The 27,083-nt window shown below is 43.2% G+C and overlaps 2 protein-coding genes across 2 annotated transcripts; both read left to right on the forward strand.

Moving 5' to 3' along the window:
* Positions 1 to 10,712: 10,712 nt before the first annotated feature.
* On the forward strand, positions 10,713 to 12,846 carry LOC131520484 (chymotrypsin-like protease CTRL-1). The gene is made up of 7 exons (XM_058744749.1): positions 10,713 to 11,009; positions 11,136 to 11,236; positions 11,324 to 11,403; positions 11,515 to 11,596; positions 11,945 to 12,125; positions 12,226 to 12,356; positions 12,437 to 12,846. The coding sequence occupies exons 1-7, from the start codon at positions 10,955 to 10,957 to the stop codon at positions 12,596 to 12,598; spliced, it is 792 nt and encodes a 263-aa protein (XP_058600732.1). The 5' UTR covers positions 10,713 to 10,954; the 3' UTR covers positions 12,599 to 12,846.
* Positions 12,847 to 21,236: 8,390 nt separating this feature from the next.
* Positions 21,237 to 25,446, forward strand: LOC131520655 (uncharacterized). The gene is made up of 5 exons (XM_058745060.1): positions 21,237 to 21,805; positions 22,697 to 23,750; positions 23,990 to 24,188; positions 24,363 to 24,480; positions 24,730 to 25,446. Exons 2-5 carry the CDS (start codon positions 22,855 to 22,857, stop codon positions 25,095 to 25,097), a joined length of 1,581 nt encoding a protein of 526 aa, XP_058601043.1. The 5' UTR covers positions 21,237 to 21,805; positions 22,697 to 22,854; the 3' UTR covers positions 25,098 to 25,446.
* Positions 25,447 to 27,083: the final 1,637 nt, after the last annotated feature.

The following is a 27,083-nucleotide window of genomic DNA, read 5'->3' on the forward strand; positions in this document are numbered from 1 at the left end:
ACCAACACCAGCGATCTCTTAGGTCTGGGAGAAAGTGTTTCTGTGAAACACCGCCAGTATCTCCAGGCAGTTGATGTGCCACATGAGACGGCGAGTACTCCACAGACTGAGGGCAGGGTGAGGGACACGTCCGTCGCTAGCGTATGCAGCGACACGGAGCTCCCAGCACCAGGCCCTGAGACAAGAACCAAGGATGTCTCCACATGTCTAAGGCGCGTAGGCACCACCACGTGACCTTGATCATGTGAAGCGGGTTTCCCCTTGGGGAGAACCACTTGGTCTTGAGCCACCACTGTTGAGTGACTGGCCTTCTTTCACTCTCCTGACTGCCGTGAGGATCAACTCGATCCGAGCAGGGGACACACGTGCCTGCATCGTGGTCGAATCTCACACCACACCAAGATAAGTGGTTCTCTGTACTGGAGAAAGCACACTCTTCTTGGCGTTCAGTCTTAACCCCAACACTGTCATGTGAGCAAGAACAACATCTCGATGTTGAGCCGCCATCTGCTCTGATTGAGCAAGAATCAACCAAAGTGGATATGCGGATGCCTTGTAGCCGCAACAGAGCTAACACGGCATCCACACACTTTGTAAAAGTGCGGGGTGAGTGCTAGGCCGAAGGGAAGAACCCGATATTGGTGAGCTTCGCCCTCGAAAGCAAACCTCAGGAACTCCCTGTGAGTGAGAAGGATGGAGATATGGAAGTATGCGTCTTTTAGATCGATCGAGACAAACCCGTCCTCGGACCTGATCTGAGACACAACCTGTTTGAGCATCTTGAACTTCAGTCTGCTGACTGAGTGGTTCAACTGATGCAGATCTAAAATGGGACGCCAACCCTCCATCCTTCTTGGGAACTATGAAGTACCGGCTGTAGAACCCGGAATCTCTTTCGTAAGGAGGGACCACCTCGATGGCCTCCTTTCTCAAGAGAGTACTCTACTTCTCGTTCCATTACCAGAACCTGCTCGGGGACCACCAGAGTGGGATTCACCCCGTTGAAACGAGGCAGAGGAGAACCAAACTGGATTCTGTAGCCTCTTTCTACAGTATGCAGGTCCCATGGAGACACATTTGGTAGTAGTTTTCACGCTGCCAAATAGTCTACTAAGGGAACCAGTCTCTCAAGACTGGCCTCTGGTATAACCAGAGCGGCTAGCTCGGTGTCCTGGAACGGCACACCGGCAGGAGACGGCCAAACTAGCTGCTCTAGAGACCCCTGAAGGGGGTGGCGAGCATCTCAGCTCCGCTACGTTTCCGGGCGGAAAAAACTGAGATGTGTGCTCGCTGGAGATCGCTGCGCCCTGGAACACCGTACATGGCAGGGTTGGCAGACCGATCTCCTGAGGGCACTAAGGAGAGACGGGCACCGTGTACCGCGGTGTACGCCGCTCTTCCCCAGAGGGGCCTGCCCTCATAAGTTCTGGGCCATGGGCACCAGGACTGCCTCAGCTGAAGTCTCCTATTGAAATGACTGTCCTCAGACTCGCGTCATCTTCTAGGAAGACTAGACTGGTAGAACCAGAGCCTGCAACGCAGGACCCACTGAGACACGCTTGGCAGGTGCTCCCACACCGCCAGGTGCCTACTAAGGGAACCAGTCCCTGGAGACTGGCCTCTGGTATAATCAGAGCGGCTAGTTCGGTATCCTGGAACGGCACACCGGCAGGAGAAAGCCAAACTAGCTGCTCTAGAGACCCCCAAAGGGGTGGCGAACATCTCAGCTCCGCTACGTTTCCGGGCAGAAGAAACTGAGATGTATGCTCGCTGGAGATCGCTGCGCCCTGGAACACCGTACATGGCAGGGTTGGCAGACCGATCTCCTGAGGGCACTGAGGAGAGGCGGGCACCGTGTATGCCGCTCTTCCCAGAGGGCCTGCCCTCATAAGTTCTGGGCCATGGGCACCAGGACTGCCTCAGCTGAAGTCTCCTATTGAAATGACTGTCCTCAGACTCGCGTCATCTTCTAGGAAGACTAGACTGGTAGAACCAGAGCCTGCAACGCAGGACCCACTGAGACACGCTTGGCAGGTGCTCCCACACCGCCAGGTGCCTACTAAGGGAACCAGTCCCTGGAGACTGGCCTCTGGTATAATCAGGCGGCTAGTTCGGTATCCTGGAACGGCACACCGGCAGGAGACGGCCAAACTAGCTGCTCTAGAGACCCCTGAAGGGGTGGCGAGCATCTCAGCTCCGCTCGTTTCCGGGCAGAAGAAACTGAGATGTATGCTCGCTGGAGATCGCTGCGCCCTGGAACACCGTACATGGCAGGGTTGGCAGACCGATCTCCTGAGGGCACTGAGGAGAGACGGGCACCGTGTATGCCGCTCTTCCCAGAGGGCCTGCCCTCATAAGTTCTGGGCCATGGGCACCAGGACTGCCTCAGCTGAAGTCTCCTATTGAAATGACTGTCCTCAGACTCGCGTCATCTTCTAGGAAGACTAGACTGGTAGAACCAGAGCCTGCAACGCAGGACCCACTGAGACACGCTTGGCAGGTGCTCCCACACCGCCAGGTGCCTACTAAGGGAACCAGTCCCTGGAGACTGGCCTCTGGTATAATCAGGCGGCTAGTTCGGTATCCTGGAACGGCACACCGGCAGGAGACGGCCAAACTAGCTGCTCTAGAGACCCCAAAGGGGTGGCGAACATCTCAGCTCCGCCACGTTTCCGGGCAGAAGAAACTGAGATGTATGCTCGCTGGAGATCGCTGCGCCCTGGAACACCGTACATGGCAGGGTTGGCAGACCGATCTCCTGAGGGCACTAAGGAGAGGCAGGCACCGTGTACCGCGGTGTCGCCGCTCTTCCCAGAGGGCCTGCCCTCATAAGTTCTGGGCCATGGGCACCAGGACTGCCTCAGCTGAAGTCTCCTATTGAAATGACTGTCCTCAGACTCGCGTCATCTTCTAGGAAGACTAGACTGGTAGAACCAGAGCCTGCAACGCAGGACCCACTGAGACACGCTTGGCAGGTGCTCCCACACCGCCAGGTGCCTACTAAGGGAACCAGTCCCTGGAGACTGGCCTCTGGTATAATCAGAGCGGCTAGTTCGGTATCCTGGAACGGCACACCGGCAGGAGAAAGCCAAACTAGCTGCTCTAGAGACCCCCAAAGGGGTGGCGAGCATCTCAGCTCCGCTACGTTTCCGGGCAGAAGAAACTGAGATGTATGCTCGCTGGAGATCGCTGCGCCCTGGAACACCGTACATGGCAGGGTTGGCAGACCGATCTCCTGAGGGCACTGAGGAGAGACGGGCACCGTGTATGCCGCTCTTCCCCAGAGGGGCCGGACCTCAGAAGTCCTGGGCCATAGGCAGCAGGATGTTTTAGCCAAAGACTATCCAGCGAGAGTGACGGTCCGCAGATCCGCCTTCTGCTAGAAGGCCTCGGCCCGGGAGCGCCACTCTGACTCCAACATACTGGGGAGTACGAGAAGTGACGCTCCCTATATTAGGAGCTGGAACACGGTTGGGGCTGCTCCGCCCAGCAGCCCCTGCTGACCACATCAACCTCCTCAGAGGAAGAGAAGTAAAACATTGTGCTCTCACTCGAGAAAATCCCAAGTTTTCTTAGGCTCCTTACACATACACATCTAACTTCTCCTAGTTAGATGAAATAGATCATTTAATTCCTCAAAATTAAATGGAGAAAAACAACCAGACAAGTAAACACGGTCTGATATGAAAGAATTCATGAAACGAACGAGAATGACATAATGCACGCCTCGGCAACGCGCGCTGCAACAGTGAGCTCTCACTCAAAGGGGGAAGAACCGCACCGCGGGCTTCCAGCCCCAAGCGAGAGCGCTAGATTTGGGGATTGCAGACCACACACGGACTGTTAGTGAAAAACACACAGCCTGTAATGCGATCTCCTCTCGCCCAAGTGCTAGTTTCTCTGCACTTTAGACATTGAGGAGCTTATTTCAAGTGACAAACAACACTAAATAAGACTCAAAACACAGATCGACAGACACACACAGAGTAGCGGTAGCTGAATGACAAAAGCTGACGCCGGTTCCACCGCACGTGCTTTTATGCCTCCTGGCCGTTACGTCACCCGCCAGTGACGTCTCGCCCATCCTTTGGACAGATTACATTTGTATCAGAGCGCGGTCACGCTGGAGGCGTTCCCCTAGCGTTCTTGGACGCAGGTCGAGTTCCTGAAGAGGAACTTTAGTTTTCTAAAACTGACAATTCCACTCTCTTCTTGTTCAGCATCACTGATTTGAATGGATTAAACGTCACAACAGACAATAGCAACAACAAAAATGTTTTCCATTGAAAACATTTCATAACATACAATGACAGAAGTGAAAATATGATGCTTCTCAAGGAAATAGACTAAAAGCCAAAAAAACCTTCTCAAGGTCAAAGAATAGAATACATTTCTAAATTCAATTCAATTCAAGTTTATTTGTATAGCGCTTTTTTACAATACAATCGTTGCAAAGCAGCTTTACAGGAAATTAAGTTTCTACTATACACATACACACATATACAGGTGCTGGTCATATAATTAGAATATCATCAAAAAGTTGATTTATTTCACTAATTCCATTCAAAAAGTGAAACTTGTATATTATATTGATTCATTACACACAGACTGATATATTTCAAATATTTATTTCTTTTAATTTTTATGATTAGAGCTTACAGCTCATGAAAGTCAAAAATCAGTATCTCACAATATTAGAATATTACTTAAGGCCAATACAAAGAAAGGATTTTTAGAAATCTTGGCCAACTGAAAAGTATGAAAATGAAAAGTATGAGCATGTACATCACTCAGTACTTAGTTGGGGCTCCTTTTGCCTGAATTACTGCAGCAATGCGGCGTGGCATGGAGTCGATCAGTCTGTGGCACTGCTCAGGTGTTATGAGAGCCCAGGTTGCTCTGATAGTGGCCTTCAGCTCATCTGCATTGTTGGGTCTGGTGTCTCTCATCTTCCTCTTGACAATACCCCATAGATTCTCTATGGGGTTCAGGTCAGGCGAGTTTGCTAGCCAATCAAGCACAGTAACACTATGGTCATTGAACCAGCTTTTGGTACCTTTGGCAGTGTGGGCAGGTGCCAAGTCCTGCTGGAAAATGAAATCAGCATCTCCATAAAGCTTGTCAACAGAAGGAAGCGTGAAGTGCTCTAAAATTTCCTGGTAGATGGCTGCGTTGACTGTGGACTACAGAAAACACAGTGGACCAACACCAGCAGATGACATGGCAGCCCAAATCATCACTGACTGTGGAAACTTCACACTGGACTTCAAGCAACATGGATTCTGTGCCTCTCCACTCTTCCTTCAGACTCTGGGACCTTGATTTCCAAATGAAATGTAAAATTTACTTTCATCTGAAAAGAGGACTTTGGACCACTGAGCAACAGTCCAGTTCTTTTTCTCCACAGCCCAGTTAAGATGCTTCTGACATTGTCTCTGGTTCAGAAGTGGCTTGGTAGCCCTTTTCCTGAAGACGTCTGAGCGTGGTGACTATTGATGCACTGACTCCAGCTTCAGTTCTCTCCTTGTGAAGCTCTCACAAGTGTTTGAATCGGCTTTGCTTGACTGTATTCTCAAGCTTGCGGTCATCCCTGTTGCTTGTGCACCTTTTCCTACCCAAATTCTTCCTTCCAGTCAACTTTGCATTTAATATGCTTTGATACAGCACTCTGTAAACAGCCACACCTTTCAGTAATGACCTTCTGTGACTTTCCCTCTTTGTGGAGGGTGTCAATGTTCGTCTTCTGGATCATTGCCAAGTAAGCAGTCTTCCCCATTATTGTGGTTTCAAAGAACAAGAGATACCCAGAATTTATACTGTAGGGATGGTCATTTATTCAAACTCAAATGTAAATATTCTAATATTTTGAGATACTGATTTTTGACTTTCATGAGCTGTAAGCTGTTATCATCAAAATTAAAAGAAATAAACATTTGAAATATATCAGTCTGTGTGTAATGAATGAATATAATATACAAGTTTCACTTTTTGAATGGAATTAGTGAAATAAATCAACTTTTTGATGATATTCTAATTATATGACCAGCACCTGTATATATATATATATATATATATATATATATACATACATGCATACACATATGCGCACATGCACACATATATACACATACACATGTGAAGAATAAACCCAATATATTTAAGTTATGACAGATTTAACTTGGTAATTGTGTATGTTGTCTGAGGGTTGGCATCCTCCATGGTCCTCTGAGGTGTTGCCATCATCTCTTCTCAGGTGTTTGGTCATTCCGGATCTTTTTAAGGGTTGGATCCAGACTGACGCTTCAGTAATTCCTAGTTACCACGGGATGTTAATCAGAATCAGAGAAACAGATAGAGACGTAATTAGCGTAGCTGCTGTTCTCAAACAAAAATGATTTGTTCAACCCAATCTAAAGAATTATAATGTACATTTGATTAGATATAAATGCAGTTCAAGATTATTATGTGAATGCTTGGCTAAAGAGATGTGTCTTTAATCTAGATTTAAACAGAGAGAGTGTGTCTGAACCCCGAACGTTATCAGGAAGGCTATTCCAGAGTTTGGGTGCCAAATGTGAAAAAGGTCTACCTCCTTTTTTGCTACCTTAGAGAGCGGGTTGGATTGTAGCGTGGTAGGAGACTAGTTAGGTACGCAGGAGATAAACCATTTAGTGCCTTATAGGCAAGTAATAGTATTTTGTAATTGATCCGGAACTTAATAGGTAGCCAGTGCAGAGACTGTAAAATTGGGGTAATATGATCATATTTTCTTGACCTGGTAAGGACTCTAGCCGCTGCATTTTGGACTATCTGTAGCTTGTTTATTGAAGATGCCGGACAACCACCTAACAGTGCATTACAATAGTCCAGTCTAGAGGTCATGAATGCATGAACTAGCTTTTCTGCATCTGAAACAGGTAGCATGTTTCAAAGCTTGGCAATGTTTCTAAGATGGAAGAATGCTGTTTTTGTAACATGGGAAATATGATTTTCAAAGGACAAGTTGCTGTCTAATATAACACCCAGACTTTTGACTGTAGAGGAAGTAACAGTACATCCGTCTAGTTGCAAATTGTAATCCAAGAGATTCTGATTACTGTTTTTTGGTCCAATAAGTAATATCTCGGTCTTATCCTAATTTAATAGGAGGAAATTATTGGTCATCCAATCTTTTACATTTTTAACACAATCTATTAGCTTAGATAGTTCAGAAGTTATAATAAACTAATAAACATGTTGTTGGTTTAGATGCAGTGATAAATTGATTTAGTTCTTCCTGTCCTATAGTTGTAAAGCACTGAAGTTTTTCTTTGGGAGCTGTGAATGAAACTGAAGTACTAGACGGTGTAGAACCTACATTTGTTATTGTATTTCTAATGTTATCTATTTTCAGTGAAGAAATTCATAAAGTCATTACTATTAAACTGTGAGGGAATATTTAGATCGGGTGGCGTCTGTTTATTTGTTAATCTAGCCACTGTGCTAAATAAAAACCTTGGATTGTTTTGGTTATTATCTATGAGTTTGTGGATATGCTCTGCCCTGACAGCTTTTAGAGCCTTTCTTTAGCTGGACATACTGTTTTTCCACGCAATTCTAAAAACTTCCAAGTTAGTTTTTCTCCATTTGCGCTCAAGATTACGAGTTTCTTTCTTGAGAGAATGGGTATAACTGTGGTACCATGGCGCAGTATGTTTTTCTCTAACCTTTTTCATATTGAGGGGGGCAACAGCTTCTAATGTATTAGAGAAGATAGTGCCCATGTTGCTAGTCATTTCGTCTAGTTCACGTGTATTTATGGGTACACAGAGCAGTTGAGATAAATCAGGCAGGTTATTTGTGAATCTGTCTTTGGTGGCTGGAACAATAGTTCTGCCCAGACGATAACACGGAGCCATATAGTTAATATCGGTAATATACAGCATGCACGATACAAGGAAATGATCAGTAATATCATCACTTTGAGGTACGATATCTATATCAGTAAGATCAATTCCATGCGATATAAATCATTCATCCCTCAGTGAGCAGGATCATTTTCCTCATGAGGAACCATGCAGTATCTAATTAAATACATTTCTGGAATCATAAGCAAATATTTAAAAACAAACCAAAACTCCTTTAATAGTAAAGGTATTGGTGATATTTGTTATTACTAATCAGCGGTCCTTGATATTATATCGTCATTATTATTTTTCTTTTTGACCTTTTTTTATAAACAAACTGCCCTAACACTTTATTTCTCTCTATTTTTTATGTACAGCAGAAACTAGAGCATTATGACAAAACTTTACAATCAATAAGTTGATTATCATCAGGATGACAAACAGAAGGCAGACCGCATGTTAAGTTGGGCGTCTCCACTGGTGACCGAAACAATTATTTCCAATAAGCTGAATTGTAGTGAAATTACGTCTCTTCCTTGTCTCTTTCCAGCTCACGGAAGCAGAACTGGTAAAGTTATATTCTTGCCCAGTGTGAGACGATGACAAACTACTCAGTTCAAGAACAAGGACTGTCCAGAAGCTTTAATGGAGACCATCATTGTTGACTTGCATTGTTGACCTGCAGTATTTGAGATCTAAATCATACCAGAGCTGCATTGATGACTAAAAACCACTTTTTGCTGCTTTTTTGTTTTAAAATAGATAATCTGAGATGATTGCACAATAATTAGGCTACTACAAATCCAATAATAGTTTGTGGAGACTTGCACTGTTTTTCACTGCAAATGATGCCCCATTTCAACAGTTCAAATCAGACACACAAACATACTAGTCACTGATTCAATCAAATTTTAAATAACATTTTAACAATGTTTGATAGAATAACAATTATTATTTAAACTAAATTGGGTATTAGGAATATACATTTATAGCTATAAAGCAAACAAAAGGTTATGCACAATTAGACTGTGTATGTAATTATACTGATAAATAAAGGAATTTTTATTTACTACCTAAAAATGATTCCTTTTTGTTAGGTAACCTTTCATTATTTTAAAGTATGGAATTACACTTTTTTCAATTGCTAACAAGCATTTACCAATACTTAAAAGTACTTTTTCTAAACTCTTAACACAGCAACACACCTACATCACACAATTATTTCTAATAAGCTGCATTGTAGTTAATTACGTCGCTTCCTTGTCTCTTCCCAGCTCACAGAAGCAGAACTGGTAAAGTTACATTTTTGCCCAGTGTGAGATGATGACAAACTACTGTACAGGATCTTATTAGAGACCGATGTGACCATCATTGTTGACTTGCATTGTTGTCACTGAACATCCTGCAGTATTTTAGATGTAAATCATATCAGAGCTGCATTGATGACTGAAATTGAAACTAAAACTTTTAGCTGCCTTTTAGCTGCTATTTATTTTAAAACGAAAAATCTGAGATGATTGAATAATTATGCTACTATAAATCCAACAATAGTTTGTGGAGATTTGCACTGTTTTTCACTGTAAATGATGCCCCATTTCAACAGTTCAAATCAGACACACAAACATACTAGTCTCTAATTCAATAAAATGTAAAATAATTTTTAAGAATTATTAATTAAATAGGCATTAGGAATATACATTTAGCCATAAAGCAAGCAAGAGATCATGAACAATTAAACTGTGTATGCAATTATATTAATTATATAATTTTTATTTACCACCTAACAAACCATTCCTTTTTGTTAGGTAACCTTTCATTAGGTAAATTTCGAAATATTACATTATTAATCAACTCAGCTTGCACAAAGACCCAGACAGACAACAGTGATGCAAGAGTATTGTTATGGTAAACACATGAACATGATGTTGTCATACCACCAAACACAAAGACATGAAGAGCGATAAACACTGACAGCCACTTCAGACCTAAACCTAAAAACCCTCTGATCACACAATGTTGCATCTTTATTTACTCCGACAGTGAGTGTGCTGCTATGAATGCACAAATGTCTGACTTACCAGCAGCCAAAGAAACTTACTGCATGTGTTTTTCTACGTGTAACCTTTACAAACTACCATCACTTGGAATATTTGACTTCTTCTATTAGGACATGACAAAGATTAATATTCCATAAGTCTTGTATACCAGTTCTTTATACTGTTCACATACAAATGTTAAATCAAATTAAATCAAAATAAAGTCTAAACATCTAGCATTTAATTCAGATATGTATTCACTCAGGCATTATTTTAAATTGCAAATGTAAAAAAAACAACAACAAAAAACTTTCCAACATGAATTCTGTTCCTAAACAAACAATTACAATAAATAAATGACTAAACAATGTGTTATTTTAATTCTGTACTAGTAAATTATAAATAGAACTTGACAACTTAATAGAGTTTACTGTACTATTGTGTTTTCTAAAACATCACTAGAAATGAATGTAATGTTGCTGAGGAGTGCAGTTAAAGCAAAATATAGATAAATGTTGAGAGAAAATGGTTGACTTGATTCTGGCTCTTTTCAGTGGCTATGATAAGATCGTTTAACTGGCTGTTTTATAATTTGACTGTTTTTTAGCTTCAGCGCAGTTCTCATAACTGACAATTTCACTCTCTTCCTGTTCAGCATCACTGACTTGAATTAAATGTCACAACAGCAACAACAAAAATGTTTTCCACTGAAAACATTTCATAACATACAATGACAGAAGTAAAAGTATGATGCTTCTCCAGGAAACAGACAGAAGTCACGAACCCCTTCTTGAGGTCAAAGAATAGAGAAGTTTCCTCCTCTTTGCTCGTAAGTCACCTTCTCTGGACAATGAAGATGAAGATTGTCTTCATCGATAACAGATCTAAACATTCCTCAGCTATGAGTTCACTGGATCTGATGGGACGGCCCTCCATCACGTCTCAGATTGATCAGCTGCTGTAAATGATATAAAAGCAAGAGAGACGACCTACAGATACATCAGTGAGATACATCACACACTCATCTACATCATGACCTTCACCATCTTCTCCATCACCTGCCTTGCCCTGGTGGCCTCTGCTCTGGGTAAGTGTCTCCTTAAGTTTGCAAGAATAATGATGGGCAAATATTTTAGGAAACGCAAAACCTGCTTTAAGAGCTTCCTGTCTCATTCTTGTCTCATGAACAATGTGTTATGTTCTGTAATAACAGGTTGTGGAGTGCCTGCGATTAAACCACAGACGATCGGCAGCAAAATTGTGAACGGACAGGATGCTGTCTCTGGTTCTTGGCCCTGGCAGGTCTCTCTCCAGGTAACTCATCTGTTTTTCAAACACACGTTTGTCTGATTTGTTTAAAGAGTAAATGTCATGTTTTCAATGCTTTTATCTTTGAAACAGCTCCCCAATGGTTTCCACTTCTGCGGAGGATCCCTGATCAACAAGAACTGGGTTCTCACTGCTGCCCACTGCGCTGTTGCGTAAGAGTCTTCAATCTGACAAACATCTCATACAATAGTGATTGATAGATGCTCTGTCTGCTTTCTGTCTGTCTTTTATCTATTCATTTTTTTCTTTCTCTCTCTTTTTAGGGTCGGCTATCACCGTGTCATTCTTGGAGAACATAATCGTGGCTCCAATGTTGAACCCATCCAGATCAAACTAGTTTCCAAGGTAACAATCTTTAATGATTTCAGAGATGAATAACAAAATGAGAGATCAACGATAGTGCTTTTCATGAACAACACAAATACTAATAATCATTCTTTAATCAAAATTGAATAGCTGGAGTCATCAATATGTGAACTTCTAAAAGTTGCCAAAATAAACTTTTAGTTTATTCATGCATATAAAATTCAGTATATAAGAAAATGTCATATCTTAATCTCAGTGCAATGTTTCTAAAAAAAAAAAAAAAAAGAAAAAAAATATATAAACAGAAATGAAGAATGCTTGCATCTTAGATTATCTTTTATAAAGCTTTGGCTAATAACCGGTTATCCATCTTTTGTGTATGTGCAGGTCATCACCCATCCGCTCTACAGCAGCTCAACTATCAACAATGACATTGCTCTGCTGAAACTGTCGTCTCCAGTCACATTTACTCCCCGTATCTCTCCTGTATGTCTGGCTCCATCAACCATCAACATCCTGCCTGGAACCCGCTGCTTCACCACTGGCTGGGGCCAGACTGCCACCACAAGTAAGTCAGCTATAAAACAAAGATGAACTGCAAGAATTATTGGTGTATGTTACATGTCTGATGTTTTTTTTTTTTTTTTCTCTCTCTCTCTCTTTTGTAGCGAGCCCTATGATCCTGCAGCAAACAGGCATCCCCATCACGAGTCCTGCTGTGTGCAGACAGATCTGGGGTCAGAGCACTATCACTGATTCCATGATCTGTGCTGGAGGAGCTGGATCCTCGTCTTGCATGGTACGTAAAGACAGATGAAGACAAACATGTTACTGTATCAATGTTGCCGCTGTTCAGTCTCAAATGTGTGTTTTCCACAGGGTGATTCTGGTGGTCCTCTGGTGTGTGAGCGTTCAGGGGTCTGGACTCTGGTGGGCTCTGTGTCTTGGGGAAGAAGCACTTGTGACACCCGTTTTCCAGTAGCCTACGCCCGCATCTCCCAGCTGCGCTCCTGGATCGACAGGACTATCGCTTCCAACTAGAACACCAGTCTGAGTATTTATCCACCAAGGGAAGCAAAAGCACATTTTAATTGTTATTATGTAATAAAGCTGATCTCTGTTGGTGGTGTTTTTTCTGAGTTTGGGTCAGTCTGTGGTTCCTGTGATCTGTTACTTCATGTTACTCTTTTCCTGTTCCAGCTGTAGAGATAATGAAAATGTTTTAATAAAAGATAAATAAAAAGAAGAGTGTGTTGAAGAGTGAAATTAATCATCTGATTATTTAAAAATGAAATGAGATAAGTTGCCATTATCCACATAGTAATGTAGCAAAATTAAATATACATTCAATTAACTTTAAAATGTTAAAGGAATATATAAATATCATTTGCAATTAAAAAAAAAAACTGCCTTCCACTTTCACAGTAACAAATGACAGACAACAGTAACGTAAGATACACCAACAGTGCAGACAAAGCTGATACACTGTAAAAAGTGATAAGTTGACTTAACTTAAAACAAATTGAGGAAACCCGTTGCCTTAAAATTAAGTAAATAATAATAATAATAATAATAATTAAAAAAACGTTAATTGAACTTGAAAATTCACTTAACTTATTTTTTTAAATTATTATTTACTTAATAATTTTAAGGCAACGGGTTTCCTCACACTGTAAAAAGTGATAAGTTGACTTAACTTAAAACAAATTGAGGAAACCCGTTGCCTTAAAATTAAGTAAATAATAATAATAATAATAATAATTAAAAAACGTTAATTGAACTTGAAAATTCACTTAACTTATTTTTAAATTATTATTTACTTAATAATTTTAAGGCAACGGGTTTCCTCACACTGTAAAAAGTGATAAGTTGACTTAACTTAAAAAAATTGAGGAAACCCGTTGCCTTAAAATAATTAAATAATTACTAATTAAAAAAAAAAAGTTAAGTGAACTTAATTTTTTTATAATTTTTTTATTTATTTACTTAATTATTTTAAGGCAACGGGTTTCCTCAAGTTAAGTCAACTTATCACTTTTTACAGTGTAGGTACTAACCTTCAAGAAAGATTTATGTTCACACCAGAACAGCTTCTTTACAACCAAATACAAAAGCATGAAGATTGATAAAGACTGATAACGTCAGCCACAAAAAATCTCTCTGATCACATGATCGCATTGAAAACCTGTTCTGATATCCACTTTTGTACACGAGCCAAAACGATACAGATCTCTGTCCTCCAACCATGGTGCTGAATCTTGTGATGAGTTCCATCAGATGCCAAAGAAACCTGGAGAGAAACCGTTGAAAAGATTTTATTAGAGTATGACAGACACTGGCGTTCAATTGAATTATTCAGGCAATCAATAAAATTAAATTCATAGTCATGTTTTATTATGAAGTACTGAATAATGCTGATTGCGATCACATTGTTTCAGATTTATCTACACTTTCATGCGCTCAATTTTTATATTGAAATTAACTGAATGAGTTACTGAGGATCTTTCTAATAATTATTTGTTAGCCTACTGTAAGTGGATGACTTGCCAGTACTTTGTTTTTAAATGTATAAAAATACATGATGAGCTCAAATTATAATACTGTCATTATTGGCATTGTCATTTATATTATAAAATGACTTAAAGGGGAAATTCTCCTTCTGTCAAATACAGAAAGCTTCATAAATGTGATTATGGAAAACACTTCAAAACCACATTAAGCCATTTTCACTTAATGTTACATTGCTAAACAATTTTAAAAGTGGTTTCATGAACACTAGGATGAAGTCCAGTTCCTTCCATTGTCTCCTCAATCACCTGATCTAAATGTATTTGAACGTTTAATCAGTGATTCTGAAGAACAGAATACATTCATACGTCCTTGATCCCTCAGTGAGCAGATTCATTTTCTTTATGAGGAATCATGCAGTATGATGCAGTATCTAAGTATATAAATGTCTGCAATCGCAAGCAACTATTTAAATACCAAAACTGTTTTAATAGTAAAGGTATTGGAGATATTTAATACTACTGTACCTAATCAGCGGTCTTTGATATTATATTGTCATTATTATTATTATCACGATCAATAAGTTGATTATCATCAGGATGACAAACAGAAGGCAGACTGCATGTTAAGTTGGGCGTCTCCACTGGTGACCGAAACAATTATTTCCAATAAGCTGACTTGTAGTGAAATTACGTCTCTTCCTTGTCTCTTCCCAGCTCACAGAAGCAGAACTGGTAAAGTTATATTCTTGCCCAGTGTGAGACGATGACAAACTACTCAGTTCAAGAACAAGGACTGTCCAGAAGCTTTAATGGAGACCATCATTGTTGACTTGCATTGTTGTCACTGAACATCCTGCAGTATTTTAGAGCTAAATCATACCAGAGCTGCATTGATGGCTAAAATTTTAACTAATACCACTTTTTGCCGCTTTCTATATTAAAACGAATAATTTGAGATGACTGCATAATAATTAGGCTACAAAAAAATCCAACAATAGATTTTGGAGACTTGCACTGTTTTTCTCTTTAAATGATGCCCAATATCAACAGTTCAAATCAGACACACAAACATACTAGTCACTGATTCAATCAAATTTAAAATAATATTTTAACAGCGTTTGATAATTAAATCAGGCATATTTAATTTGCAGGCATATTTAAAATGCACTTTTAACATACTATCTTTGTATTTAAAAAATGTATTTAGTTACCACTTGTAGTACACCTGAACCCATATTTCATACACTAGTACACTCAAGTGTACTACAAGTGGTAGCTAAATACATTTTTTAAATACAAAGATAGTATGTTAGAAGTGCATTTTAGTTCATATTCATGGTGTCTCAAAATAGCACAGTTGAGTACACTTAGATGATCTTAAGCTGACCTTAAGAAGTACTAAAGGATCATTTTTAGTATATTAAGTACAAAATTAGTGCGAGAAAATAGAGCACTTTAAGTACATTATGGAAGTGTACTTGTTTTTCACCTGGGTTGTAAAACCTTAAAAAAAGACTTTCCAGGCCACTATTGTATTGTGTACAAACCTAACCCAATGCTTATACGCTATGCATGCAAATGTTAACCACATTAAATCAAAATAAAATCTAAACAGCTAGCATTTAATTCAGCTATGCATTCACTCATGCATTATTTTTAACTGCAACTGTAAAAGTAACTTACCAAAATCAATTCTATTAAAAATAAATAAATAAATTACAAGCAACTGAATAAACAATGCACATTAATTGAATTTTGTATTAGTATAAAAATAAGTGAGAAAAAAATGTATAGTTTAATATAGTTTACTGTGGTGCTTTCTAGAAAATAATGCCAGAAATATATATGACCATACTGAGGAGTGCAGGTAAAGTAAAATATAGGTAAATTAATATGTTGAGAGAAAATGGTTGACTTGATGTCAGCTCTTTTCAGTGGTTATGATAAGATGTCCTATAAGTTTCACAGATCAGTCAGGCCCTTCACTCCACCAATCACAGCGTTCCACATCTCCGGAGTTCTAATCACGCACACCTGCACCTGATCACAGCCTCATTAACACTCACTACAAAGGATTCTCACACACTCACTTCACTGTCTGATCTCGTCTTGCAACGTGGACTCAGACATCGCAGTATCCTGAAACCAAAGACCTTATCCTTCCAAGAAACTGATTACTTCCCTTGTTTGACTTACCTCCTGTATTCTTCCTCCTTGTGTCGTCCTCTCTTTGTAGAGCTCCTAAGTTCGAAGTGTGTGTCTCCCTGGATCCCCTCGTCTCGTCTTCCAGCATCCCTGGGGAAAAAAGAGAAGCGATCACCATTGTGCCACTACTACTAGTATTGCTCACCTCAAGATATCTACTCACCTCTCAAGACTGCTATACTCACCTGTGTGCTCCACCTGTGTCAATAAACCACTTGTTATTCACCTCTCACCTTCGTGTCCGAGTCTATCATAACAGAAGATCGGACCGACACCGTTACAAATAGGATGAGCACGCCGGACCCCTTTCAAGAGCTGGTGGATTCACTCAAGAAGTTGTTATTGCAACCACCCACACCAACGGCACCACCAGCTCCACCACCACCACAACCGTCTAACACCACCATGAGCACTCCTTCACCGATCGTTTTCGCCAGTCCTATGGCCCGACCAGCGCCCTTCTCTGGTTCGGCGGAGGAATGCGATGGCTTCATTCTGCAATGTACCCTGCCAATAAATCTCCATCCCCATGTCTTCACCACAGACCAATCTAAAATTGCATATGTAGTCACCTCACTCACCGGTCCTGCTCTGAAATGGGCAGAAACAATCCTCAACCAGGCTGGACCCGCTACCCACACCTTTGCCAACTTCATTCATCACTTCAAGGAAGTCTTCAGCGTGTCGCCTGGAGATTCAACGGTTGGAGAACAATTGTATCGACTCCGTCAGGGTACCAACACCATTCACCAATATGCCTTACAATTCCGAACCCTGGCGGCTGCCAGTGGTTGGAACGAGCCCTCGCTCATCACAGCCTTCAGACAGGGAATAAATCCTCGCCTACGTCTGCATCTCAGTGCGTATGACGATAACTATGGCTTGGAGAAGTTTATCCAACTATGCTGGTTTTTGATGGTTCGCAGAGCTAAGAGAGACGTGGTAAATATAATAATGTTTTGAAATCAGTTTCCTTTAGAAGAAAGAATCACATTCAGAAGTTCTATTGAAAGAAATGAGGAAGAAGGGGTTTGATTATGTAAAGTACTTTGCTTGTATTTTGTTGTTCTAGTAAAACCTTAAAAAAATACTTTTCCCATTGCTGTGTACAAATGTAACCCAATGCTTTATATTGTATACACTGTGGCGGGCGGAAGAATCACACGACAAGGTGGGTCAATGAATGCCCCGAAGGGTGCGTTTATTGTGCCAAGTGTTCGTGCCGAAGTGCTCGTGTGAGATATTCTCGTGCTCCATGATGCGCGTCTTCCCTCCTTCCACGTGGATGCTGGGTGCCGGTGTGGGGATCATGCCTCGGGGCTGGCCGGTCAGACACTGCTTTCTGTCAAGTAAGGGAGGTTAGCGATCTCATAGTCGGAGACGTATCTCACCAGTCTGTGCGGGTTGGCAGCTTTTGTAGGTGTCTCATGATTTGGTTCAGGTGTGGCCGGCCAGCCCGTGCTGATGGCGTGCAGGTGTTCCTCTTCCGTTTCCAGGGCGACGCTGATGAGGCCTCGGGACACGCGTCACACTCCCCCCCCTAAGCGTTGTCCTGGTCCTGCGAGCCAAAGGGGAAACTAGGGGTGGGAGGGGAAAGAAACCTGACAGACCTGCGAAAGCTGACCAGATCCGTGAGAGTCCATCGGCGTTGGCGTTGGCCGTCCCCGCCCGGTGTCGTACGACGACGTGGAAGTCCTGGAGCGCCAAGAACCAGCGGGTGACCCTAGCGTTGGTGTCCTTGGCCCGGGCCATCCACTGCAATGGGGCATGGTCGGTGAAGAGGGTGAACTTCCTGCCAAGAAGGAAATACCTGAGCTCCAAGACTGCCCACTTGACGGCCAACGCCTCCTTCTCGACGGCGGCGTATCGTTGCTCTGTTGGGGTCAGCTTTCGACCTCCAACAGCGGGTGTTCCTCACCGTCCTGTACCTGGGAGAGGACGGCTCCCAACCCGGTGTTGGAGGCATCCGTTTGTAACAGGAAGGGGCAGTTAAAGTCCGGGGCTCGTAGTACCGGTTCTGCGGTGAGAGCCGCCTTCACTCTCCGGAACGCCTCGGCTTCGGTGGGGCCCCAGGGGATCTTCTCCGGCTGCCCCTTCCTGGTCAGGTCTGTCAGGGGTGCTGCTAAGGAGGAGAAGTTAGGGATAAAACACCGATAGTACCCCGCCAATCCAAAAAAGACACGCACCTGGGTTTTGGAGGTGGGCCGTGGGGCCGAGAGGATAGCTGCCACCTTCTTCTCCTGGGGTCTAATGAGGCCCCGGCCCACCTGGAAGCCCAGGTACTTCGCTTCGTAGAGGGCCAGGTGACATTTCCGGGGATTGGCGGTCAGCCCCGCCCTGCGCAGCTCCATAAGCACCCTCCGCAGCCGCTGCAGGTGGTCCTCCCAGGTCTCCGAATGAACGACGACATCATCCAGATAGGCCGTGGCGACTGGTGGGGCCTCAGTAGGATGTCCATCATCCGCTGGAAGGTGGCTGGGGCCCCGTGCAGGCTGAAGGGGAGAACCCGATACTGCCAGTGGCCACTGGGGGTGGAGAAGTCGGTCTTGGGTTTGGCTTCATCCGTTAGTGGTACTTGCCAGTAGCCTTTAGTGAGGTCCAACGTTGAGATATATCGGGCCCTCCCCAGCCGATCCAGCAGCTCATCCACCCGCGGCATGGGATAGCCGTCGAACTCGGAGACTTCGTTTAGGCGGCGGAAATCGTTACAAAAGCGGAGGGTGCCATCTGGTTTCGGAACCACGATGATGGGGCTGGACCATGGGCTGTGCGAGGGCTCTATTACCCCTAACTTCAACATCTCCTGCACCTCCTCTTCAATGGCGTGTCGCCGAGCCGGTAGGGCCGCTGCCGAACGATGGTTCCGGGTGGTGTGCGTACGTCATGTTGGAGGACATGGGTCCGCCCGGGGAGTGGGGAGAACACATCGGAGAATTGACCGACCAGATATTGTAGCTCGTTCTTCTGGGCAGCCGATAGGTGGGGGTTGACGTCTACAACCACGGGGTTGGAGGTGGCCAGGGCGGCCAACTGGGTCCTAGTCCCGACCCATCGCTTCAGGAGATTAACATGATATAATTGCTCTTCCTTTCTTTTCCCGGGCTGTCGCACTCTGTAGGTGACGGGCCCCACTTTCTCGGTCACCGTATATGGACCTTGCCACTTCGCGAGGAACTTGCACGCTGCTGTCGGAACTAGGACCAAGACGAGGTCTCCTAGCTGGAACTCCCGTGGTTAGGCTGCCCGATCATAGTGGCGTTGTTGGGCCTGTTGGGCTTTCCTGAGATGCTCCCGGACCACAAAGTGGCTTTTCGCAATTGGATGGCTTCGGGGTAGGGAGTGGCGTAGTCCACTATCACCAGGATGTGTTCGTGGCCCCGGGCGGACTTCGGCAGCGGCCCAACCAGATCCATTCCTATTCGCTCGAAGGGCACCTCGATGATGGGTAATGGGATTAACGGGCTGGGGGGAGGGGTGCGCGGTGAGGTTTGCTGGCAGGTGGGACAGGCGTGGCAGAACCGCTTCATGTCGGCATCCAGACCGGGCCAGTGGAAACGGTCTCTGATCCGCTGAATGGTGTTGTGGGCCCCCAGGTGGCCCGCCATCGGATGGGAGTGGGCCAGCTCCATCACCGTTTCTGTCTTTGACCACGGCACCACCAAAAGTTGTTTTTCCTCCCCCCTTCGTGGAGCGACACAGTAAAGCAGGCCATCTTGAACGATGAAGTGGGGGACCGGGTGTGGCGGTGGCTGTACTTCATCCCTTTCGATCACCCTCACTTGCGTCCAGCAGTGCTTTAGCCGTTCGTCCCCTAGTTGTTCCTTGGCAAAAGCCCCACCTCCCTTAACCTGTTGAAACACATCGTAGAAGAGGTTAGTGGATGGGGAGGGGGACTCACCGTCTCTGGGGCTGTCCGAGGCCAGCAGGGCGGGGCGCTGTCGGGGACGTTGGTTGCACTTTTGGGTTCGGCGGCTCCCGACAGGGCTGGCAGGTTGGGTGACGAGGCTGACCGCGCTGCCCGAGTCCAGCAGAGCCTGGTACGGACGTCCGTTGACTTCTACTTCGACCTTCGGCACGGCTGATGGGGGCTCGCGGTGTACGATGCAACCTGCCAGCCAGGCCCGGCGCGGTATAGCGGGGGGGTTCCGTTGGCATCGGTTCATCGTGGGAGTCGAGAGCCCCGGCCTGCACACTGGTCATACAGTGCCCTCCGGCGGAGGTGGCTCAACGCCGCGAGGCTGGGGAGCGAGCGCCGCCATTCTCCCGAAGGGTGCCCCAGGAGCGACGCTCGCTCCCCAGCCTCGCGGCGTTGAGCCGCCTCCGCCAGTTCGATGGCTTCCACCAGATCTCCCACGGTGAGCGGGTTCCTCATGCTGGCTGCCTGCCGAATTGGACGAGGGAGCGCATGGAGAAGACGATCCACGATGACTCTATCGGCTACTTGGCCGGCGCTGGGGTCTCCTGCGAGTAACCAGTGGCGTGCGAGACGGGAGAGATCAGCGGCTTGGGCGTGGGCTGGCAGCCGGCTGGAATACTCCCAGTCATGAAACAGCTGGGCGGCCGCGATGGGTGACAGGCCTACCAGGGACAGGATTTCTCTCTTCAGCTCCTCATAGGACTCTCTCAGTTCCGGTGGCATGGAGAAGTACGCCCGCTGGCCATTCGTTGCGTGGCCAGCCTTCCTGGTTCGCCGTCGACTCAAACATCATGAGATAGCTTTCCACATCATCGTGGGCCGTCATCTTCGGCAGCAAGGTGGTGGCTCGGACGCGGGGATCAGGCAGCGGAACCCGCTGGGCGGAGGCGGTTTGGAGGGCGGCAATCACCCGTTCCACCTTTCCCTGCCGGGCGGCCATGTGCTCGACAATCTGTTGTTGCCGTATGCTCACTTCTGTGAGGTGTTTAAGTAGTTCCTCCATGGCTGGGGAGGAGACGCCACCTGAGAGCAGTGTTGTAATGTAACGGAGTACAAATACTTCGTTACTGTACTTAAGTAGAAATTTCACGTATCTGTACTTTACTTCGCTATTTAAATTTATGTCAACTTTCACTTTTACTCCACTACATTTCCTAGATAAAATGTATACTTTTACTCCGATACATTTCCACTAAGCATCTTCGTTACTCGTTACTACAAAATAAAATGATCAGAAGAAGAAATGTGTGCGACTGCAATAAGGGAGGTTTGGCGAATCACTTCTCCTAGATTCGCACACTCCACACGCTCTATTTCAGCGTAATGCTTGTTTGTTGCCAAAAAGGCGGAGGAAGCACAACTGAAACCGCCGGCGCCATGGAAGCACCAACTGGAGGACCTCCCGTTATCTTAGACGACCACCCCGACGATAGTGGTGAACTCGGTGAACAGGTTGAAGATAACGTTATACACCCGTGGCCGTATTTGCAAGAGATGTTTCTGTACATTGGAGTGAAAGATTCTTCCTACCGGATGAAGTGCCTCTTATGCCTACCGAAAGTCACTGAAATTTTGGCATTCAAGAACTCCCCGTCCAACCTGAAGAAGCACATCGAGGTAGGTTAAATTAATAGTTATTCAGTAAAGCCACAATGTCAATGTGATTCAACATTAGTTATCATAAGCCGTATCAGATCTGGCTAGCTAACGTGATGGCCAAGCTAACGTCTGCTTGTTTTAAGCATGGCTAATTAACTGACATGGTGCACATGTTAAAACCCCCTCAGCTGTTCTAAATCCACTGTAAAACACGGCTTCAAGGGGCTTTTTGCTTTTATAAAACAGTTACTCCATTAAAATATTCATTTTAATATTTGTTTTATTCATAAAATGGACACCAGCAACAAAAAAATATAACGTTATAACACATGTATTCCTCCGCCAAGCAATGTAGTTCCAAAGAGGTTGCCAAGCAACAAAGCAAACAAATCAACAGAATCAAGGACTTGAACTAACCGTTTTATAAATTGTGAATGTACGCTTGCATTGTTCATCAAAGTCACAGTGCTTTTATTGCCACACAACGAATTGGCTGATTTTTTCTTAGTAGAGCAGTTAACTTAAGGTACATGCAGTGGGAGATAAACGATAACACAAGTACAGTACACTACAGGCTACAAAACACACAACAGCAGGTTGTACCAGTTAATAGTGTTATTGCCTAGGTGTCAAGGGTGGCAGTCTGAGTGTTTATAATTCTATGTTATTGAATCAAGATAATATGGTGACATTTAAGTTAACACGTTTTTAAAAATGAAACTAGGCCTATATTCCCATCAGTAATGCAAATTAGAACTAGTTTCTAGTAATTTGCATCACTGATGGAAATATAGTTTCATAAACATTATCTAACTGCAAGTAAGTTAAACAGTCAAATGACAATTGTTTGTGACTTTTAAATCTTGTAGCTAAAGTTGCTCATTAAATGTCTCTCCCTCTGAAACAGAGAAAGCATGTACACCACCTCAAAAAGTATGAAGGGCTTACATCAACAAAGAGAAAAAGAGCTCCTGAGACTCCCACCACCACCTCCAGCATCAAGCAGACCACATTGGTGAACACCAGGACTGTGTCTCAGAGGTCCATTGACAAAGCTATAGTGACTTATGTGGTCCAAGGACTCATTTCATGTTGTTGAAGAACAACCATTTCAAGATTTTGTGAAGGAACTGCAGCCTAATGCAAAAATTATGTCACGGCTAACTCTGCGCTCCATGATTGATGATGCCTCCAGGGGAATGAAGAGGGCTGTGACTGAGGCCATGAGGGGAGTTGACCATATCGCCACCACCACCGACTGCTGGTCTGTCAGAAGGCGGAGCTTCATTGGTGTTACTGCCCATTGGATTGACCCCGACAGTCTCAAAAGATGCTCAGCAGCCCTAGCCTGTAAACAGCTGAGAGGTTCGCACACATTTGATGTGTTGGCAAGTGCCCTGAATGACATCCACTCTGAATTTGAAATTCGGGGGAAGATTGTGCGAACAAGAGACAATGCTTCTAACTTCATAAAAGCGTTCAACATTTTTGGTGAAGATGAGAACAATAATGCCATTGGAAGTGATGGTGATCATGGCAGTGCACCTCAACCAGGAGAGGAAGAAGATGATCAAGAAGGGGATGAAGAAGTGGAGTGTGTTGATGTGTCAGCACTTCTGACTGAAGATGATGGTTTAGAGTTCCAGCTCCCAAAGCACCAGCGCTGTGCTTGTCACCTACTCAACCTAATAGCTACTGTTGATGCCATAAAAGCCACATCCAATGAGGTGTACAAGAAAGTGTACCGTTCAACATTTGGCAAGTGTAGTGCACTTTGGAACAAATGTGGAAAATCCACCCTTGCAGCCGAAATGGTTGAAGATGCTTGCTCCCTCCAGCTGCTGCGCCCGAATTCCACCAGGTGGAACTCCCTGTTCCTGGCAGTGGAAAGACTGCTGAGAATAATCAAAGAAAAGGGAGAGACTACCATCAGAGTCATCTGCACTGACTTAAAGCTTCCAATGTAAGTAGGAATTATGTGTTTTATTTTGTTTTATTTCATCATCATCGAACATCTGGAATGTCTTTCTTTGTCCCATTCTTTCGTGGACACTAATAATAACTTTACATTACATCACATTGTATCCCAACTTCCACTTATTATTGGTCAATTTTACTGAATTACTCTTCCAGCAGTTATTTTGATGAATCCAATGAAATGGTTACAGTGTTATAAAAACAATGTTGTTTTGTTTTTAACAGGTTTAATCCAGCTGAACTCGCCTTTCTCGCAGAGTATGCCGCTGTCATGAGCCCTGTCGCTCAGGCTACCAACATCTTGCAAGCAGAAGCAAATGCCATGATGGGCTGGCTACTTCCAACCATCAACCTGCTCACTGTCAAACTTGACAGAGTCAAGTTGCCACTGAAGTACTGCAAGCCTCTGGTGGATGCTCTACAGGTAACTTTAATTATTTTATTTATTTTCTATTGTCTTAACTCTTCAATGATAAATATAATGATAAATTATATTTAAGTTCCTTTGGCACTTTGTCTCAATGCTTAAATGTTTTATGTAAAGTACATTTTGAATTGCCTTGTTGCTGAAATGTGCTATAAATAACCTGCCTTGCAGGTGGGAATCATGAACCGTCTTGGCCACATGTCAAGAGAACCAGAGTTGATCGCTGCTGCGATTCTGCTTCCGAAATTCCGAACGATGTGGACAAAGGATGAAGCCACAATCAAAACGGGTACGATATCATGGTGATAGTGAAACATTAGATGTATATTTTCACAATTTGTCATACTGGCAATTCACAAATCAAGATTCTGATTGCTGCACAACAAATGTACCATCGGTAATAATAAAGAAACCTTGAATTATAGGTGCATGGATAGTACATGAAACTAAAATAACAAACCTTAAATTAAAAGTTTGTGTTGGGGTCATGGCAGATTAGACAGTTGCATAATTTATATTTTTATCCACACTATTTCAGGAACTGACTACATCAGGCAGCATCTGGAAGAGCCCTCACTGCAGATAGGCGATGCTTGCAGGTCCACTTCGTCTGATGAAGATGACTTTTTCTCTGCCCTGCAGTCGTCTCAAATACAAGATGGCACCAAACAGCTGGATGGGTACTTGGCCTGTTCAGCAGATCACATGGACTTGCTGAAGTCCTTCCCAGCAGTGTGCAAGCTTTCTGTGAAGCTGAACACTCCTCTACCTGCCTCAGCGGCCTGTGAAAGGCTATTTAGCATCGCAGGACTTGTCTTCAGTCCAAGAAGAGTAAGACTGAATTCTGGCAACTTTGAAAACCAGCTTCTTTTGAAGATGAACAAACACCTTTTCAGTTTCAACTAATGACTGGCCTATTAGTAGCTGCTGGACGTGTGTGTGTGTGTGTGTGTGTGATGGGGAGTAACCCCTACAAATGCTCATACCACATGACCAAAATGTTCTCCCTACCAGCAGGTGTTTTGTTTTTGAAAGAAATTAAGTTATTTATTTTTCATTTTACATTTTTAGTTCATACAAAAGTGAAATTTCTGTTTCTGTTTTTTTCTTTGATGTCAGCTCAAAAAATATGCTGTTTGTTTTTTGAACTTAAGAGAATTGTGCCTGAAAAGTCCTGGAAAAGACTAATTTTGTGAGAGTGAGATTAAGAAGATACCCTGAATATGCTTCATGCTTTACTATAAGAAAGCCACAATAAAGTTCACAATCAAAGTTCTAATCGCTTGCTTTAAACATTTTTACTTTTTACTTTTACTTCAAATACTTAAGTACATTAAATATCAGAAAATTACTTTTGGTACTTAAGTACAGTATATATCAGATACTTTAAGACTTTTACTTAAGTACTATTGTAAAAGGTAACTTTCACTTCTACCAAAGTATTTTTGTAGTACGATACTTGTACTTTTACTCAAGTATTGCTTTCTAGTACTTTATACAACACTGCCTGAGAGGAAAGAAAAAAAAGGAGAAGAAACAAAGTGAGTTAGTGTCCGTCCGGAGACCGGGATCCCTCAGTGGGGAGGAAAACCCCCCCCAAAAAAATCGTGTTTGTCGGTGATTCTTCCGGGATTATGCCCGCATTCTCCACCAGTGTGGCGGGCGGAAGAATCACACGACAAGGTGGGTCAATGAATGCCCCGAAGGGTGTGTTTATTGTGCCAAGTGTTCGTGCCGAAGAGCTCATGTGAGATATTCTCGTGCTCCAGGATCCGCATCTTCCCTCCTTCCACATGGATGAGTGCTGGGTGCCGGTGTGGGGATCGTGCCTCGGGGCTGGCCGGTCAGACACTGCTTTCTGTCAAGTAAGGAGAGGGAGATTAGCGATCTCATAGTCGGAGACGTATCTCACCAGTCTGTGCGGGTTGGCAGCTTTTGTAGGTGTCTCGTGATTTGGTTTAGGTGTGGCCGGCCAGCCCGTGCTGATGGCGTGCAGGTGTTCCTCTTCTGTTTCCAGGGCGACGCTGATGAGGCCTCGGGACACGCGTCACAACACATACAAATTTTAAACCACATTACATCAAAATAAAGTCTTAACAGATCATCTTTATTTTATCTATGCACTCACTCATGCATTATTTTAAATTGCAACTGTAAAACAAAGTAACTTTCCAATATTGATTCAAACAATTACAATAAGCAAATAACTAAACTGTTATTTTAATTTTGTGTTAGTAAAAAATGAATAAAACTTGATAGCTTAATAGAGTTTACTGTACTATTGTGTTTTCTAGAAAACATCACTAGAAATGCATGTAACGATGCTGAGGAGTGTCTTTAAAGCAAAATAAAGATAAATGTTTAGAGAAAATGGTTGACTTGATTCTAGCTCTTTTCAGTGGCTATGATAAGATGTCCTACAAGAACTGGTTTAATTATTTGTTTTATAGTTTGACTGTTTATTAGTTTCAGCACAGTTCTCATAACTGACAATTTCATTTTTCCTGTTCACTGTTCAGCATCACTGATTTGAATGAATTAAACGTCACAACAGACAACAGCCACAACAAAAATGTTTTCCATCGAAAACATTTTATAACACACAACAACAGACGTGAAAGTCCAAGGTGAAAAAGAAATATATTTAAATTGTGCTTTTTCAGACACACTTAATATATTTAAACTATACTATACTAAGTGCATATTAAATGTATTATTTTGAAACAACTTTAAGTATATTAAGTGTATTTCAAGATATGTTTAAGTTTGATTTTAATCTATTTGCAATATATTTAATATACTGAATACTTCATGAACTACAGTTAGAGTATATTTGAAGCATCATTTTAATGTGCTTCAAGTACATTTCAATTGTATTTCAGCTCATTAGAA

This window comes from Onychostoma macrolepis, chromosome 15 (assembly GCF_012432095.1).
Source record: "Onychostoma macrolepis isolate SWU-2019 chromosome 15, ASM1243209v1, whole genome shotgun sequence".
Classification (NCBI taxonomy): domain Eukaryota; kingdom Metazoa; phylum Chordata; class Actinopteri; order Cypriniformes; family Cyprinidae; genus Onychostoma; species Onychostoma macrolepis.

What these genes read in the sequence shown, in the direction of transcription:
- LOC131520484 (XM_058744749.1), top strand. Translation starts at nt 10,955, where the DNA reads ATGACCTTCACCATCTTCTCCATCACCTGCCTTGCCCTGGTGGCCTCT. An exon ending in CCTGGTGGCCTCTGCTCTGG is followed by an intron (nt 11,010 to 11,135) that starts GTAAGTGTCTCC and finishes CTGTAATAACAG; the next exon opens with GTTGTGGAGTGCCTGCGATT. An exon ending in CCTGGCAGGTCTCTCTCCAG is followed by an intron (nt 11,237 to 11,323) that starts GTAACTCATCTG and finishes TCTTTGAAACAG; the next exon opens with CTCCCCAATGGTTTCCACTT.
- LOC131520655 (XM_058745060.1), top strand. Translation starts at nt 22,855, where the DNA reads ATGTGGTCCAAGGACTCATTTCATGTTGTTGAAGAACAACCATTTCAA. An exon ending in ACTGACTTAAAGCTTCCAAT is followed by an intron (nt 23,751 to 23,989) that starts GTAAGTAGGAAT and finishes TGTTTTTAACAG; the next exon opens with GTTTAATCCAGCTGAACTCG. An exon ending in CTCTGGTGGATGCTCTACAG is followed by an intron (nt 24,189 to 24,362) that starts GTAACTTTAATT and finishes CCTGCCTTGCAG; the next exon opens with GTGGGAATCATGAACCGTCT.